At 44.0% G+C, this 15,747-nt stretch overlaps 1 protein-coding gene across 1 annotated transcript in view; it reads left to right on the top strand.

Annotated features, from left to right (window-relative positions):
• The window catches only part of synj1 (synaptojanin 1), a 94,506-nt gene that overhangs the window by 21,490 nt on the left and 57,269 nt on the right, over window positions 1-15,747 (top strand). The window contains exons 4-7 of the mRNA XM_042311242.1: window positions 321-588; window positions 2,605-2,830; window positions 5,744-5,827; window positions 15,678-15,739. Of these exons, the coding sequence (XP_042167176.1) occupies window positions 321-588; window positions 2,605-2,830; window positions 5,744-5,827; window positions 15,678-15,739 (640 nt within the window). The remainder of the gene's footprint in view (window positions 1-320; window positions 589-2,604; window positions 2,831-5,743; window positions 5,828-15,677; window positions 15,740-15,747) is intronic.

The raw sequence follows: 15,747 nt of genomic DNA, 5'->3' as shown, positions 1-15,747 counted from the left end.
TTCCCCTCTCGTCCTCGTCTCCTCTCCTTCTCCCTCTCTCCTCTCTTCCTCCTCGACTCCTCTCCCCTCTCATCCTCCTCCTCATCGTCTCCACTCCTTCTCCCTCTCTTCCTCCTTCTTCTTGTCTCCTCTCCCTCTCTCTTCTTCCTCCTCCTTCCTCCTCGTCTCCTCTTCTCTTCTCTTCTCTTCCCTTCATCCTCATCTCTTCCTCCCTATCTCCTCCTTTCCTCAACTCTCCTCTCATTCTCTCCTCTCCATCCTCCCCTCCCGCCTCTTCTCCATCTCCTTTTCTCTCCTCCCCTCCTCTTCCCTCTCTCCAGGTGATTCCATGCTCCACAGCTTGGTAGTAGCAGCAGGCTGTAGCTCCGTAGGGAAGGTGCAAGACTCTGAAGTGTTCCGGGTCACGTCTACAGAGTTTGTTTCTCTGAAGAACGACCCGAGTGACGAGGACCGCATCGCTGACGTCAGGAAAGTCCTGAACTCTGGGAATTTTTATTTCGCTTGGTCCTCTAGTGGCATCAGCATGGACCTCAGCCTCAATGCTCACCGCCGGATCAAAGAGGACACGACAGACAACCGCTTCTTCTGGTAGGGAGTGGAGCACATATACTAACCTCTTCTAGTGGGGAGTGGAACACATTATATATACTAACCTCTTCTAGTGGGGAGTGGAACACATTATATATACTAACCTCTTCTAGTGGGGAGTGGAACACATATATACTAACCTCTTCTAGTGGGGAGTGGAACACATTATATATACTAACCTCTTCTAGTGGGGAGTGGAACACATTATATATACTAACCTCTTCTAGTGGGGAGTGGAACACATTATATATACTAACCTCTTCTAGTGGGGAGTGGAACACATTATATATACTAACCTCTTCTAGTGGGGAGTGGAACACATTATATATACTAACAGCTTCTTCTGGTGGGACAATTACATTTTTATACTCACAATATTAAAGTGATTCTGAGAATGAGAAAAGTGTTTCGCTGAAAGTGATTGAGTATGATGTCTTAGTAGTCCATATCTAGTCCTTACCTAGTCTAGTCCTTACCTGCTCTACCTAATCCTTTCCTGGTCTACCTAGTCCTTACCTAGTCCTTTCCTGGTCTACCTAGTCCTTTCCTGGTCTACCTAGTCCTTTCCTGGTCTACCTAGCCCTTACCTGGTCTACCTAGCCCTTACCTGGTTTACCTAGCCCTTACCTGGTTTACCTTACCTGTTCCAACTTAGTCCTAACCTAGTTCCTACCTAGTTCTAACCTGGTCCTAATCTACTTCCTACCTAGTTCTAACCTGGTCCTAACCTAGGTCCTACCTGGTCCTAACCTAGTTCCTACCTAGTCCGTATCTGGTCCTACCTAGTCCTAACCTAGGTCCTACCTAGTTCTAACCTAGTTCCAACCTGGTCCTAACCTAGTTCCAACCTGGTCCTAACCTAGTTCCTACCTAGTCCTAATCTACTTCCTACCTGGTCCTACCCTAGTCCTAACCTAGTCCTAATCTACTTCCTACCTAGTTCTAACCTGGTCCTAACCTAGTTCCTACCTAGTCCTAACCTAGTCCGTATCTGGTCCTACCTAGTCCTAACCTAGGTCCTACCTAGTTCTAATCTACTTCCTACATAGTCCTAACCTAGGTCCTACCTAGTCCTAACCTAGTTCCAACCTGGTCCTAACCTAGTTCCAACCTGGTCCTAACCTAGTTCCTACCTGGTCCTAGCCTAGTCCTAACCTAGTTCCAACCTGGTCCTAACCTAGTTCCAACCTGGTCCTAACCTAGTTCCTACCTAGTCCTAACCTAGTCCTACCTAGTCCTAACCTAGTTCCAACCTAGTTCTACCTAGTCCTAACCTAGGTCCTACCTAGTCTCGTCTTGCTGCTGCTACTTTCAGATGAATGCACTGACAGGATGAGAGCATCTGTTCAGTCACTAAAATGGAAACCTCAATACAAATGATTCCAAGTCATATTATTGCACTGTACACATCATATTGTACCTCATAACTCGAGCAACACATTTCAGTTGAATACATTGTTGTGCAACTGACTAGGTATCCCCTTTCATATTGCACCTTATTATCCTAAAGCTCATATTGCACCTCATTATTGCAGCGCATATTGCACCTCATATTGCACCTCATTATCCTGCAGCACATATTGCACCTCATTATTGCAGCGCATATTGCACCTCATTATTGCAGCGCATATTGCACCTCATTATCCTCATGCTCATATTGCACCTCATAATCCTAATGCTCATATTGCACCTCATTATCCTAATGCTCATATCGCACCTCATTATCCTAATGCTCATATCGCACCTCATTATCCTAAAGCTCATATCGCACCTCATAATCATAGCTCATATTGCACCTCATTATCCTAATGCTCATATCGCACCTCATTATCCTAAAGGTCATATTGCACCTCATTATTGCAGCTCATATTCCACCTCATTATCCTAAAGCTCACTTTGCACCTCCTATGCCGTCTCATAGTGTGGCTGATCTGCTGGCGTTGTGCTTAGTGCATCATGGCTCTTATGACATGCACCTGGTGTGTAGTTGGTTGACGTGTATCTCGTCTCCCCTAGGAACCAGTCCCTTCACCTTCACCTAAAGCACTACGGTGTGAACTGTGATGACTGGTTGTTGAGGTTGATGTGCGGCGGGGTGGAGATCAGGACAATCTACGCAGGTCACAAACAGGCCAAGGCCTGCGTCATCTCCCGCCTCAGCTCAGAGAGGGCCGGGACGCGCTTCAACGTCCGAGGGGCCAACGATGACGGACAGGTGGCCAACTTCGTAGAGACTGAACAAGTAGGTCTCGAGGGAGGGAGACGTAAAAAACACTGTCGTAAAAATGTTTGTTTTAAATGTATTGGTCTATTGTAGCAATGTCACATAGTTTTCTAAAGGCTTTGTAATGATCTAAAAAAAAAGGTATACTCTCCCAATTAATCGAATACTAACTTCCGCTCTGATATTCGAATAATCATGCCCATCTGTAATATCAACATTAACACTGTCCTATGTATTCATATTTCATTTTATACCAACCTTAATCACAACAATTACAGAAGGGAATAACTAACGTTTCTCTCGGCACTGTGGCTGTCCTCTACTCCAGCCTATCCACACTAGTGTCTGAGTCTGTGCGTCCATGCATATCTCTCTGACTATAGTATGGGGCGGCAGGTAGCCTAGTGGTTAGAGTGGAGGGGCGGCAGGTAGCCTAGTGGTTAGAGTGTAGAGGTGGCAGGTAGCCTAGTGGTTAGAGTGTAGAGGAGGCAGGTAGCCTAGTGGTTAGAGTGGAGGGCGGCAGGTAGCCTAGTGGTTAGAGTGGAGGGGCGGCAGGTAGCCTAGTGGTTAGAGTGTAGGGGCGGCAGGTAGACTAGTGGTTAGAGTGTAGAGGCGGCAGGTAGCCTAGTGGTTAGAGTGTAGGGGCGGCAGGTAGCCAATTGGTTAGAGTGTAGGGGCGGCAGGTAGCCTAGTGGTTAGAGTGTAGGGGCGGCAGGTAGCCTAGTGGTTAGAGTGTAGAGGCGGCAGGTAGCCTAGTGGTTAGAGTGTAGGGGCGGCATGTAGCCTAGGTAGCCAATGGTTAGAGTGTAGGGGCGGCAGGTAGCCTAGTGGTTAGAGTGTAGGGGCGGCAGGTAGCCTAGTGGTTAGAGTGTAGAGGCGGCAGGTAGCCTAGTGGTTAGAGTGTAGAGGCGGCAGGTAGCCTAGTGGTTAGAGTGTAGAGGCGGCAGGTAGCCTAGTGGTTAGAGTGTAGGGGCGGCAGGTAGCCTAGTGGTTAGAGTGTAGGGGCGGCAGGTAGCCTAGTGGTTAGAGTGGAGGGGCGGCAGGTAGCCTAGTGGTTAGAGTGTAGGGGCGGCAGGTAGCCTAGTGGTTAGAGTGTAGGGCGGCAGGTAGCCTAGTGGTTAGAGTGTAGGGGCGGCAGGTAGCCTAGTGGTTAGAGTGTAGAGGCGGCAGGTAGCCTAGTGGTTAGAGTGTAGAGGCGGCAGGTAGCCTAGTGGTTAGAGTGTAGAGGCGGCAGGAAGCCTAGTGGTTAGAGTGTAGAGGCGGCAGGAAGCCTAGTGGTTAGAGTGTAGAGGCGGCAGGTAGCCTAGTGGTTAGAGTGTAGAGGCGGCAGGTAGCCTAGTGGTTAGAGTGTAGGGGCGGCAGGTAGCCTAGTGGTTAGAGTGTAGGGGCGGCAGGAAGCCTAGTGGTTAGAGTGTAGAGGCGGCAGGTAGCCTAGTGGTTAGAGTGTAGAGGTGGCAGGTAGCCTAGTGGTTAGAGTGTAGAGGCGGCAGGTAGCCTAGTGGTTAGAGTGTAGAGGCGGCAGGTAGCCTAGTGGTTAGAGTGTAGAGGCGGCAGGTAGCCTAGTGGTTAGAGTGTAGAGGCGGCAGGTAGCCTAGTGGTTAGAGTGACAAGGTACAAATCTGTCGTTCTGTCTCCTGAACAAGGCAGTTAACCTACTGTTCCCAGGCCGTCATTGTAAATAAGAATGTGTTCTTAACTGACTTGACTAGTTAAATAAAGGGTTAAAAAATAAAAAGTAAATAAATGTATGGTTGTGTATGTCGGAGGACCTGGGAGACAAATGACCGTCTTCTATGGATGACTAAAGTATTGTTCTCCTTGTCTTCTGTCTTCTTCTGTCTTCTTCTGTCTTCTTCTTTCTTCTTCTGTCTTCTGTCTTCTTCTGTCTTCTTTCTTCTTCTGTCTTCTCTCTTCTTCTTTCTTCTTTCTTCTTCTCTCTTCTTCTGTCTTCTTCTGTCTTCTTCTGTCTTCTTCTGTCTTCTTCTGTCTTCTTTCTTCTTCTCTCTTCTTTCTTCTTCTGTCTTCTTCTCTCTTCTTCTCTCTTCTTCTTTCTTCTTCTCTCTTCTTCTCTCTTCTTCTTTCTTCTTTCTTCTTCTCTCTTCTTCTCTCTTCTTCTCTCTTCTTCTTTCTTCTTCTCTCTTCTTCTCTCTTCTTCTTTCTTCTCTCTTCTTCTCTCTTCTTCTTTCTTCTTCTCTCTTCTTCTTTCTTCTTCTTTCTTCTTCTCTCTTCTCCTTTCTTCTTTCTTCTTCTCTCTTCTTCTTTCTTCTTCTTTCTTCTTCTCTCTTCTTTCTTGGTTAGAGTGTAGAGGCTTCTTCTGTCTTCTGTCTTCTTCTGTCTTCTTTCTTCTTCTGTCTTCTCTCTTCTTCTTTCTTCTTCTTCTCTCTTCTTCTTTCTTCTTCTGTCTTCTTTCTTCTTCTTCTGTCTTCTTCTGTCTTCTTCTGTCTTCTTTCTTCTTCTGTCTTCTTCTGTCTTCTCTCTTCTTCTGTCTTCTTCTGTCTTCTCTCTTCTTCTTTCTTCTTCTGTCTTCTTTCTTCTTCTCTCTGTCTTCTTTCTTCTTCTGTCTTCTTTCTTCTTCTGTCTTCTTCTGTCTTCTTCTCTCTTCTTCTCTCTTCTTCTGTCTTCTGTCTTCTTCTGTCTTCTTTCTTCTTCTGTCTTCTCTCTTCTTCTTTCTTCTTCTGTCTTCTTTCTTCTTCTGTCTTCTTTCTTCTTCTGTCTTCTTCTGTCTTCTTCTTCTGTCTTCTGTCTTCTTCTGTCTTCTCTCTTCTTCTGTCTTCTCTCTTCTTCTGTCTTCTTTCTTCTTCTGTCTTCTTTCTTCTTCTGTCTTCTCTCTTCTTCTGTCTTCTTCTGTCTTCTTCTGTCTTCTCTCTTCTTCTGTCTTCCGTCTTCCGTCTTCTTTTGTCTTCTTCTATCTTCTTCTTCTTCTGTCTGCAGGTGATCTTCCTGGATGACCAGGTGTCTTCCTTCATCCAGATCCGTGGTTCCATTCCTCTGTTCTGGGAGCAACCAGGAATACAGGTAGGACGATGGGTCTGCACCTGACAATAATATGGAAGCTGTAAATATTGACTTCATACATATACACACATACAGTACCAGTCACCAGTTTGGACACACCTACTCATTCCAGGGTTTTTCTTTATTTTTTACTATTTTCTACATTGTAGAATAATAGTGAAGACATCAACACTATGAATTAACACACATGGAATCATGTAGTAACCAAAAAAGTGTTAGCCTCTATAGGGTTCACCGGCCAACATCCGGTGAAATTGCCAAATCGCCAAATTCAAATTAAATGATTATAAATATTTAACTTTCATGAAATCACAAGTGTAATAAATAAAGCTTAGCTTGTTGTTAATCCAGCCGCTGTGTCAGATTTCAAAAAGGCTTTACGGCGAAAGCAAACCATGCGATTATCTGAGGACAGAGCTCAGCACACAAAACATTACATACAGTTACCAGCCAAGTAGATTAGTCACAAAAGTCAGAAATAGCAATAAAATTAATCACTTACCTTTGATCTTCGTATGGTTGCACTCAAAAGACTCCCAGTTACACAATAAATGTTTGTTTTGTTCGATAAAGCTCCTCTTTATATCCAAAAACCTCTATTTTGTTGGCGCGCATTTTTCAGTAATCCAATGGCTCAAATGCGGTCACAACAGGCAGATGAAAATTCCAAATAGTATCGGTAAAGTTTGTAGAAACATGTCAAACGATGTTTATAATTAATCCTCAGGTTGTTTTTAGCCTAAATAATCGATAATATTTCAACCGGAATAATTTGCAAATAATTTCATTAAAAATCCTACAATGTGATTTTCTGGAATTTTCTTTTCTCATTTTGTCTGTTATAGTTGAAGTGTACCTATGATGAAAATTACAGGCCTCTCTCATCTTTTTAAGTAGGAGAACTTGCACAATTGGTGGCTGACTAAATACTTTTTTGCCCCACTGTATATGCATATCCTAGCTTCTAGGTCTGAGTAGCAGGCAATTTACTTTGGGCACTCTTTTCATCCGGAGGTGAAAATAGTGCCCCCTACCCTAGTGAGGTTAAACAAATGAAAATATATTTTAGATTCTTCAAAGTAGCCACTTTTTGCCATAATGACAGCTTTGCACACTCTTGGCATTCTCTCAACCAGCTTCACCTGGAATAATTTTCCAACAGTCTTGAAGGAGTTCCCACAAATTCTGAGCACTTGTTGGCTGCTTTTCCTTCACTCTGCGGTCCAATACACCCCAAACCATCTCAACTGGGTTGAGGTTGGGTGATTGTGGAGGCCAGGTCATCTGATACAGCACTCCATCACTCTCCTTCTTGGCCAAATAGCCTTTACAAAGCCTGAAGGTGTGTTAAGTCATTGTCCTGTTGAAAACAAATTATAGTCCCACTAAGCGCTGACCAGATGGTATGGCATATTGCTAAAGAATGCTGTGGTAGCCATGCTGGTCAAGTGTGCCTTGAATTCTAAATAAATCACAGTCACCAGCAAAGCACCATCACACCTCCTCTTCCATGCTTCACGGTGGAAACCACACACACCATTCACCTACTCTGCCTCTCACAAAGACACAGCGGTTGGAACCCAAAAATCTCAAATTTGGACTCATCAGACCAAAAGATAGATTTTCACAGTTCTAATGACTATTGCTCGTGTTTCTTGGCCCAAGCAAGTCTCTTCTTCTTATTGGTGTCCTTTAGTAGTGGTTTCTTTGCAGCGGAAGGCCAGCATCCTGGAGTCGCCTCTACACTGTTGACGTTGAGACTGGTGTTTTGCGGGTACTATTTAATGAAGTTGCCAGTTGAGGACTTGTGAGGTGTCTGTTTCTCAAACTAGACACTCTAATGTACTTGTCCTCTTGCTCAGTTGTGCACCGGGGCCTCCCACTCCTTTTTCTATTCTGGTTAGAGCCCGTCTGTGCTGTTCTGTGAAGGGAGTAGTACACAGCGTTGTACAAGATCTTCAGTGTCTTGGCAATTTATCACATGGAATAGCCTTCATTTCCCAGAACAAGAATAGACTGACGAGTTTCAGAAGAAAGTTCTTTGTTTCTGGCCATTTTGAGCCTGTAATCAAACCCACAAATGCTGATGCTCCAGATACTCAACTAGTCTAAAGAAGGCCAGTTTTATTGATTCTTTAATCAGAACAACAGTTTTCAGCTGTGCTAACATAATTGCAAAAGGCTTTTAACTTTTTTTTATTTTACCCCTTTTTCTCCCCAATTTTGTGGTATCCAATTGTTGTAGTAGCTACTATCTTGTCTCATCGCTACAACTCCCGTACGGGCTCAGGAGAGACGAAGGTTGAAAGTCATGCGTCCTCCGATACACAACCCAAGCAAGCCGCATTGCTTCTTACACCGTGCACCTGGCCACCTTGGTTAGCATGCACTGCGCCCGGCCTGCCACAGGAGTCGCTGGTGCGCGATGAGACAAGGACACCCCTACCGACCAAGCCCTCCCTAACCCGGACGACGCTAGGCCAATTGTGCGTCGGCCCACGGACCTCCAGGTCGCGGCCGGTTACGACAGAGCCAGGGACTCTGATGGCACAGGTGGCGCTGAAGTACAGCGCCCTTAACCACTGCGCCACCCGGGAGGCCTCAAAAGGCTTTTCTAATGATCAATTAGCCTTTTTAAATGATAAACTTGGATTAGCTAACACAACGTGCCATTGGAACACAGGAGTGATGGTTGCTGATAATGGGCCTCTTGACGCCTATGTAGATATTGCATTAAAAATCCGCTGTTTCCAGCTACAATAGTAATTTACAACATTAACAATGTCTACACTGTATTTCTGATGTTATTTTAATGGCCAAAAAACTTGCTTTTCTTTCAAAAACAAGGACATTTCTAAGTGACCCCAAACTTTTGAACGGTTGTGTATTTTAGCATTGGGCTGGCTGATCCTTTTCTAAATATACACACAGTGGCCAGTTTATTAGATACACCCATTTATTACCATGTCGGACCCACATTTGCCTCCATAACAGCCTGAATTCTTCGGGGCGTGGAAATGTTGCTCAATTGGTATCAAGGAACCTAACGTGTGGCAGGAAAACATTCCCCTCACCATTACACCACCACCACCAGCCTGTACTGTTGACAACAGACAAGATGGGGCCATGCTGCTACACCACCACCACCAGCCTGTACTGTTGACAACAGACAAGACGGGGCCATGCTGCTACACCACCACCACCAGCCTGTACTGTTGACAACAGACAAGACGGGGCCATGCTGCTACACCACCACCACCAGCCTGTACTGTTGACAACAGACAAGATGGGGCCATGCTGCTACACCATCACCACCAGCCTGTACTGTTGACAACAGACAAGATGGGACCATGCTGCTACACCACCACCACCAGCCTGTACTGTTGACAACAGACAAGATGGGACCATGCTGCTACACCACCACCACCAGCCTGTACTGTTGACAACAGACAAGATGGGGCCATGCTGCTACACCACCACCACCAGCCTGTACTGTTGACAACAGACAAGATGGGGCCATGGACTCATGTTGCTTATGCCAAATCCTGACTCTGCCATCAGCATGACGCAACATGCTATTTTTCAGTGTTGGTAATCACGTGTCCACTGGAGCCACTTCTTCTTGTTTTTAGCTGATAGGAGTGGAACAAGTTGTGGTAGTTCTGATGCAATCGCCCATGTGTTGTGGGTTCCAAAATGGCTTGTGGCCCTGCCTGTTAGCTTGCACGGTTTCTTGCCATTCTCCTTCGACCTTCTCATCAACAGGCTGTTTTTTTGTGCGTCGCTACGTGGATAGAAACCAACATGGCAGAGAGCTGTTCCGCTAATACCATCCGTCACTGAAAGTTACAGAGCCTTCAGAAAGTATTCACACATTTGAACTTTTTTTCACGTTTTATTGTGTTACAGCCTGAATTTAAAAACGGATTACATTGAGATATTGTGCCACTGGCCCACACAGACAATACCCCGTAATGTCAAAAGTAGAATTATGTTTTGACACATTTTTTACAAATTATTTACAAATGAAAATATGAAATGTTTTGAGTCAATAAGTATACAAACCCTTTGTTATGGCAAACTTAAATAAAATCAGAATTATAAATTTAGTTAATAGTAAAACCACTGGGCCTCGGGGGACCCCCCCCCAGTCAAGCTAATGAGCAGTCAGACTGCAACATTCTAAAAGTGTAATTCATACGTTTCATATATATTATCGCAAATGTTTTTATAATTTGGTTTATCTTTATGACGGTCTACGGTAACATTCGATTACGATTTTTATTTTAAATAACACAATAGCATTTTCAATAGTTTGTTACAATTTTTTATTTTTGCAGTTTTGACATAAATCTATGACAAGACCTGAAAATGGTTGTCTAGCAATGATCAACAAGCAATTTGACAAGAGTTTGAAGAATTTTGAAAAGAATAATGGGCAAATGTTGCACAATCCAGGTGTGGAATGCTCTTAGAGACTCACCCAGAAAGACACACAGCTGTAATCGCTGCCAAAGGTGCTTCTACAAGTATAGACTCAGGCATGTGAATACTTATGTAAATGAGTTATTTCTGAATTTCATTTTCAATAAATTTGCAAGTATTATGTCATTATGGAATATTGTGCCGTCATTATGGAGTATTGTGACGTCATTATGGAGTATTGTGACGTCATTATGGAGTATTGTGACGTCATTATGGAGTATTGTGACGTCATTATGGAGTATTGTGACGTCATTATGGAATATTGTGGCGTCATTATGGAATATTGTGGCGTCATTATGGAGTATTGTGACGTCATTATGGAGTATTGTGACGTCATTATGGAGTATTGTGTGACGATAGGGTCGTGAGAAAATGTATTTAATCCATTTTGAATTCAGGCTGTAACACAACAAAATGTGGATTATGTCAAGGGGTATGAAGACTTTCTGAAGGCTCTGTAGTGTGAGGAGGTGACTGGAAGGGTTTGACAACTTCTTCTATGGTAGATGAGTCACACATGGAGACAGCTTCTTCTATGGTAGGCAAGCCATAGAGAGAGACACCTCCTATGGTAGACAAGCCATACAGAGAGACACCTTCTTCTATGGTAGACAAGTCATACAGAGAGACACCTTCTTCTATGGTAGACAAGCCATACAGAGAGACACCTTCTTCTATGGTAGACAAGCCATACAGAGAGACACCTTCTTCTATGGTAGACAAGCCATACAGAGAGACACCTTCTTCTATGGTAGACAAGCCATACAGAGAGACACCTTCTTCTATGGTAGACAAGCCATACAGAGAGACACCTCCTTCTATGGTAGACAAGCCATACAGAGAGACACCTCCTTCTATGGTAGACAAGCCATACAGAGAGACACCTCCTTCTATGGTAGACAAGCCATACAGAGAGACACCTCCTTCTATGGTAGACAAGCCATACAGAGAGACACCTCCTTCTATGCCAGACAAGCCATACAGAGAGACAACTTATATGGTAGACAAGCCATACAGAGTGACACCTTCTTCTATGGTAGACAAGCCATACAGAGAGACACCTCCTTCTATGCCAGACAAGCCATACAGAGAGACAACTTATATGGTAGACAAGCCATACAGAGTGACACCTTCTTCTATGGTAGACAAGCCATACAGAGAGACACCTTCTTCTATGGGAGACAAGCCATACAGAGTGACACCTTCTATGGAAGACAAGCCATTACATAACAATGAATGGACACCGAGAGGAGTTGGCTGATGATAACAGGCTGAACCACCAGGCTACCGGAAGAGGCTTTGGTAGTAATCCCTTCCATCAGCTGTCTCTCTGGCAATTTAGCCAGGGGACAAGGTTACTTTGGTAGTAAGTTGTAAGTAGCCTTGTCCGAGCCAGAACGGCCCACAGGGCAGGAGCCCATCTCCTGTTTCTGTAGCGTGAGGCAGTTTGATGTACAAGTACACTACCTGGACAGGTTTCTAGCAGCAGCAAAACAAAAGTCTCAGTGAAGGCTCCATCAGCATGGCTGTGTAGTAAACCATGGCTGTGTAGTAAACCATGGCTGTGTAGTAAACCATGGCTGTGTAGTAAACCATGGCTGTGGGCAGTAAACCATGGCTGTATAGTAAACCATGGCTGTGGGCAGTAAACCATGGCTGTGGGCAGTAAACCATGGCTGTGTAGTAAACCATGGCTGTGTAGTAAACCATGGCTGTATAGTAAACCATGGCTGTGGGCAGTAAACCATGGCTGTATAGTAAACCATGGCTGTATAGTAAACCATGGCTGGGCAGTAAACCATGGCTGTATAGTAAACCATGGCTGTATAGTAAACCATGGCTGGGCAGTAAACCATGGCTGTGTAGTAAACCATGGCTGTGGGCAGTAAACCATGGCTGTATAGTAAACCATGGCTGTATAGTAAACCATGGCTGTGTAGTAAACCATGGCTGTATAGTAAACCATGGCTGTGTAGTAAACCATGGCTGTGCAGTAAACCATGGCTGTGTAGTAAACCATGGCTGTATAGTAAACCATGGCTGTAAAGTAAACCATGGCTGTATAGTAAACCATGGCTGTATAGTAAACCATGGCTGTATAGTAAACCATGGCTGTACAGTAAACCATGGCTGGGCAGTAAACCATGGCTGGGCAGTAAACCATGGCTGTGTAGTAAACCATGGCTGTATAGTAAACCATGGCTGTGGGCAGTAAACCATGGCTGTGTAGTAAACCATGGCTGTATAGTAAACCATGGCTGAATAGTAAACCATGGCTGTGGGCAGTAAACCATGGCTGTGTAGTAAACCTTGGCTGTATAGTAAACCATGGCTGTATAGTAAACCATGGCTGTGTGTGCTGTGCAGTTTCTAGGCCTGTAGAATGTAACGGTAACCTCTGTGTAATACATTAATTATTCAAGACCTCTAGCCTCCCTAGAAGCGTGTTTATTGGCTGACTGACTGAAGAGGCTCATCTCAATAGGTTGTCCAGGTGTTCAATTTATTCTCTCTTCTTTTCTCACAGTCGGACCTCCTCCTTCAATGTCCAAACCTTGAATTCTGCACCTGTGTCACAAAAAAAAAAACAACAACACTATTTTGCTCAAAACATATATATATATATTTTTACCCTTAAGTATGTGTACTAGACTGTATTTGTACTTGGAGTATTGTATTTCCTACAGGAAGATAATAGCTGGACTGGGACTTGTAATAAGCACTATGAGGACAGGCAGAGGGTGATGTAATGCCAGCCCAGGCTAGCTGCATGACTGTGAACATGGGTGGTGATAAATCACACAAAAACAGTCATATGTTCAGGTACGCCTACCTGAGGCAAAGGGGAGAGGAAGGATGGTGTTGATTTGACGGAGGAGGCTGAGGGGGAAACAGGCTGAGGCCCGTAGTGGGGGAAGACAGAGCCTCAAGGAGCATTTACCAATATCCCTTCTGAGTCTGCCAGGGCGTGCCCCTGTGTGTGTGTGTGTGTGTGCCCGTGTGTGGAGTGAGAGCGTGAGGTGTGTGTGTGTGTGTGTTTGTGCCCCTGTGTGTGTGTGCGCCCGTGTGTGTGTGTGCCTGTGTGTGTGTGTGGAGTGAGAGCGTGAGGTGTGTGTGTGTTTGTGCCCCTGTGTGTGTGTGCGCCCGTGTGTGTGTGTGTGTGTGTGTGCCTGTGTGTGTGTGTGGAGGAGAGCGTGAGGTGTGTGTGTGTGTGTGTGTGTGTGTGTACTTAGCTGCGTCTGTGACTCACTCAGTGTGACTCAGTCTGTGCAAGAAATGAGAGAAGGAAAGAGAGGCCAGTAAGGTAGAAACGGACAGATGGACAGATTGAGACAGATGGACAGATTGAGACAGATGGACAGATTGAGGCGGAGCCAGAGAGATAGCATGCGGATTCTGACAGACACCAGGACAATGGAGGAGCTTCCTCCCCCTGTTTAGGACACGCCAGTCCCCCTCTGTCTGTGACAGACACCCAGGCTGAAATGACACCCTATTCCCTATATAGTGCACTACTTTAGACCAGAGCCCTATGCCACCCTATTCCCTATATAGTGCACTACTTTAGACCAGAGCCCTATGGCACCCTATTCCCTATATAGTGCACTACTTTAGACCAGAGCCCTATGCCACCCTATTCCCTATATAGTGCACTACTTTAGACCAGAGCCCTATGCCACCCTATTCCCTATATATATAGTACACTGCTAGCATCTGTTACTAAACCAATAACTAGCCAGCTAATATTGTTGCACTAAGTCTAGAGGTCTTAGGTCTCGTTAACTGGTCTGTAACCTGATTAAAGATGTGTATATACAGTACCATTCAACAGTTTGGACACACGCACTCATTCAATGGTTTTTATTTATTTTTTTACATTGTAGAATAATAGTGAAGACATCAAAACTATAAAATAACACATATGGAATCATGTAGTAACCAAAACAGTGTTTAACAAATCAAAATATATATAAAATATTTTTATATTTGAGATTCTTCGAAAGTAGCCACCCTTTTGCTTTGATGAACAGATTTGCACACTCTTGGCCTCCTCTCAACCAGCTGGAATGCTTTTCCATGAATACCCCATAGACCAAATGCTACTTGCTCATCTCAGAGGCAGAAGGATGGGCGTAATGATTCTGGACGGCCAGATTGCTAGGATAAAAGCAGCAGCCATATGGGGGAATCATAGGTGGCTTGTTTCAGCTAGTTTAAAAAAATCTTGTTCTAGATACCATGTCTTTTTTTAATGTTGTTTTGACAAGAGGTCGACCCATTCAGATTTTTCAACGCCGATACCGATTATCGGAGGACCCAAAAAAGCCACTAATTTAATCAGCCGTTTAATTATGATTATTTTTTAAATATATATATATATTTTATATTATTTTTGTAATAATGACAATTACAACAATACTGAATGAACAATGAACCCATTTACCTTAACTTAATATAATACATAAATAAAATCAATTTAGTCTCAAAAAAAAGAATGAAACATGTTCAACTTGGTTTAAATAATGCAGAAACAAAGTGTTGGAGAAGAAAGTAAAAGTGCAATATGTGCTATGTAAAAAAGCTAACGTTTCAGTTCCTTGCTCAGAACATGAGAACATATGAAAGCTGGTGGTTCCTTTTAACATGAGTCTTCAATATTCCCAGGTAAGAAGTTTTAGGTTGTATTTAACATAGTATTTATAGGACTTTTTCTCTCCATAGCATTTTGTATTTCATTAACCTTTTACTATTGGATGTTCTTATAGGCACTTTAGTATTGCCAGCCTAATCTCAGGAGTTGATAGGCTTGAAGTCATAAAAAGCGCTGTGATTCAAGCATTGCTAAGACCTGCTCGCAATCGTCGTAAAGTGCTGTTTGAATGAGTACTTACGAGCCTGCTGGTGCCTACCACCGCTCAGTCAGACTGCTCTGTCAATTCATGGACTTAATTATAATAAACACACAGAAATACGAGCCTTAGGTCATCAATATGGTAAAATCCGGAAACTATCATTTCGAAAACAAGACGTTTATTCTTTCAGTGAAATACGGAACCGTTCTGTATTTTATCTAACGGGTGGCATCCATCAGTCTAAATATTCCTGTTACATTGTACAACCTTCAATGTTATGTCATAATTATGTAAAATTCTGGCGAATGAATGATTGTCTTTGTTCTTTGTTAGGAAGAGAAACAGTTCGCAACGAGCCAGGTGGCCCAAACTGCTGCAGTATACCCTGACTCTGCTTACACTGAACGCAAGAGAATTGACACAATATCCCTAGTTAATATTCCCTCCCTGTCTCCCTCCCTGTCTCCCTCCCTGTCTCTCTCTCCCTGTCTCTCTCTCTCTCTTTCCTAAAGGTGGGCTCTCATCGCGTCAAGCTCTCCAGAGGGTACGAGGCCAATGCACCGGCTTTTGAGAGGTAATTAT

Source organism: Oncorhynchus tshawytscha, linkage group LG33 (assembly GCF_018296145.1).
Source record: "Oncorhynchus tshawytscha isolate Ot180627B linkage group LG33, Otsh_v2.0, whole genome shotgun sequence".
Lineage (NCBI taxonomy): Eukaryota > Metazoa > Chordata > Actinopteri > Salmoniformes > Salmonidae > Oncorhynchus > Oncorhynchus tshawytscha.
This window is presented reverse-complemented; position numbering and strand designations above follow the sequence as displayed.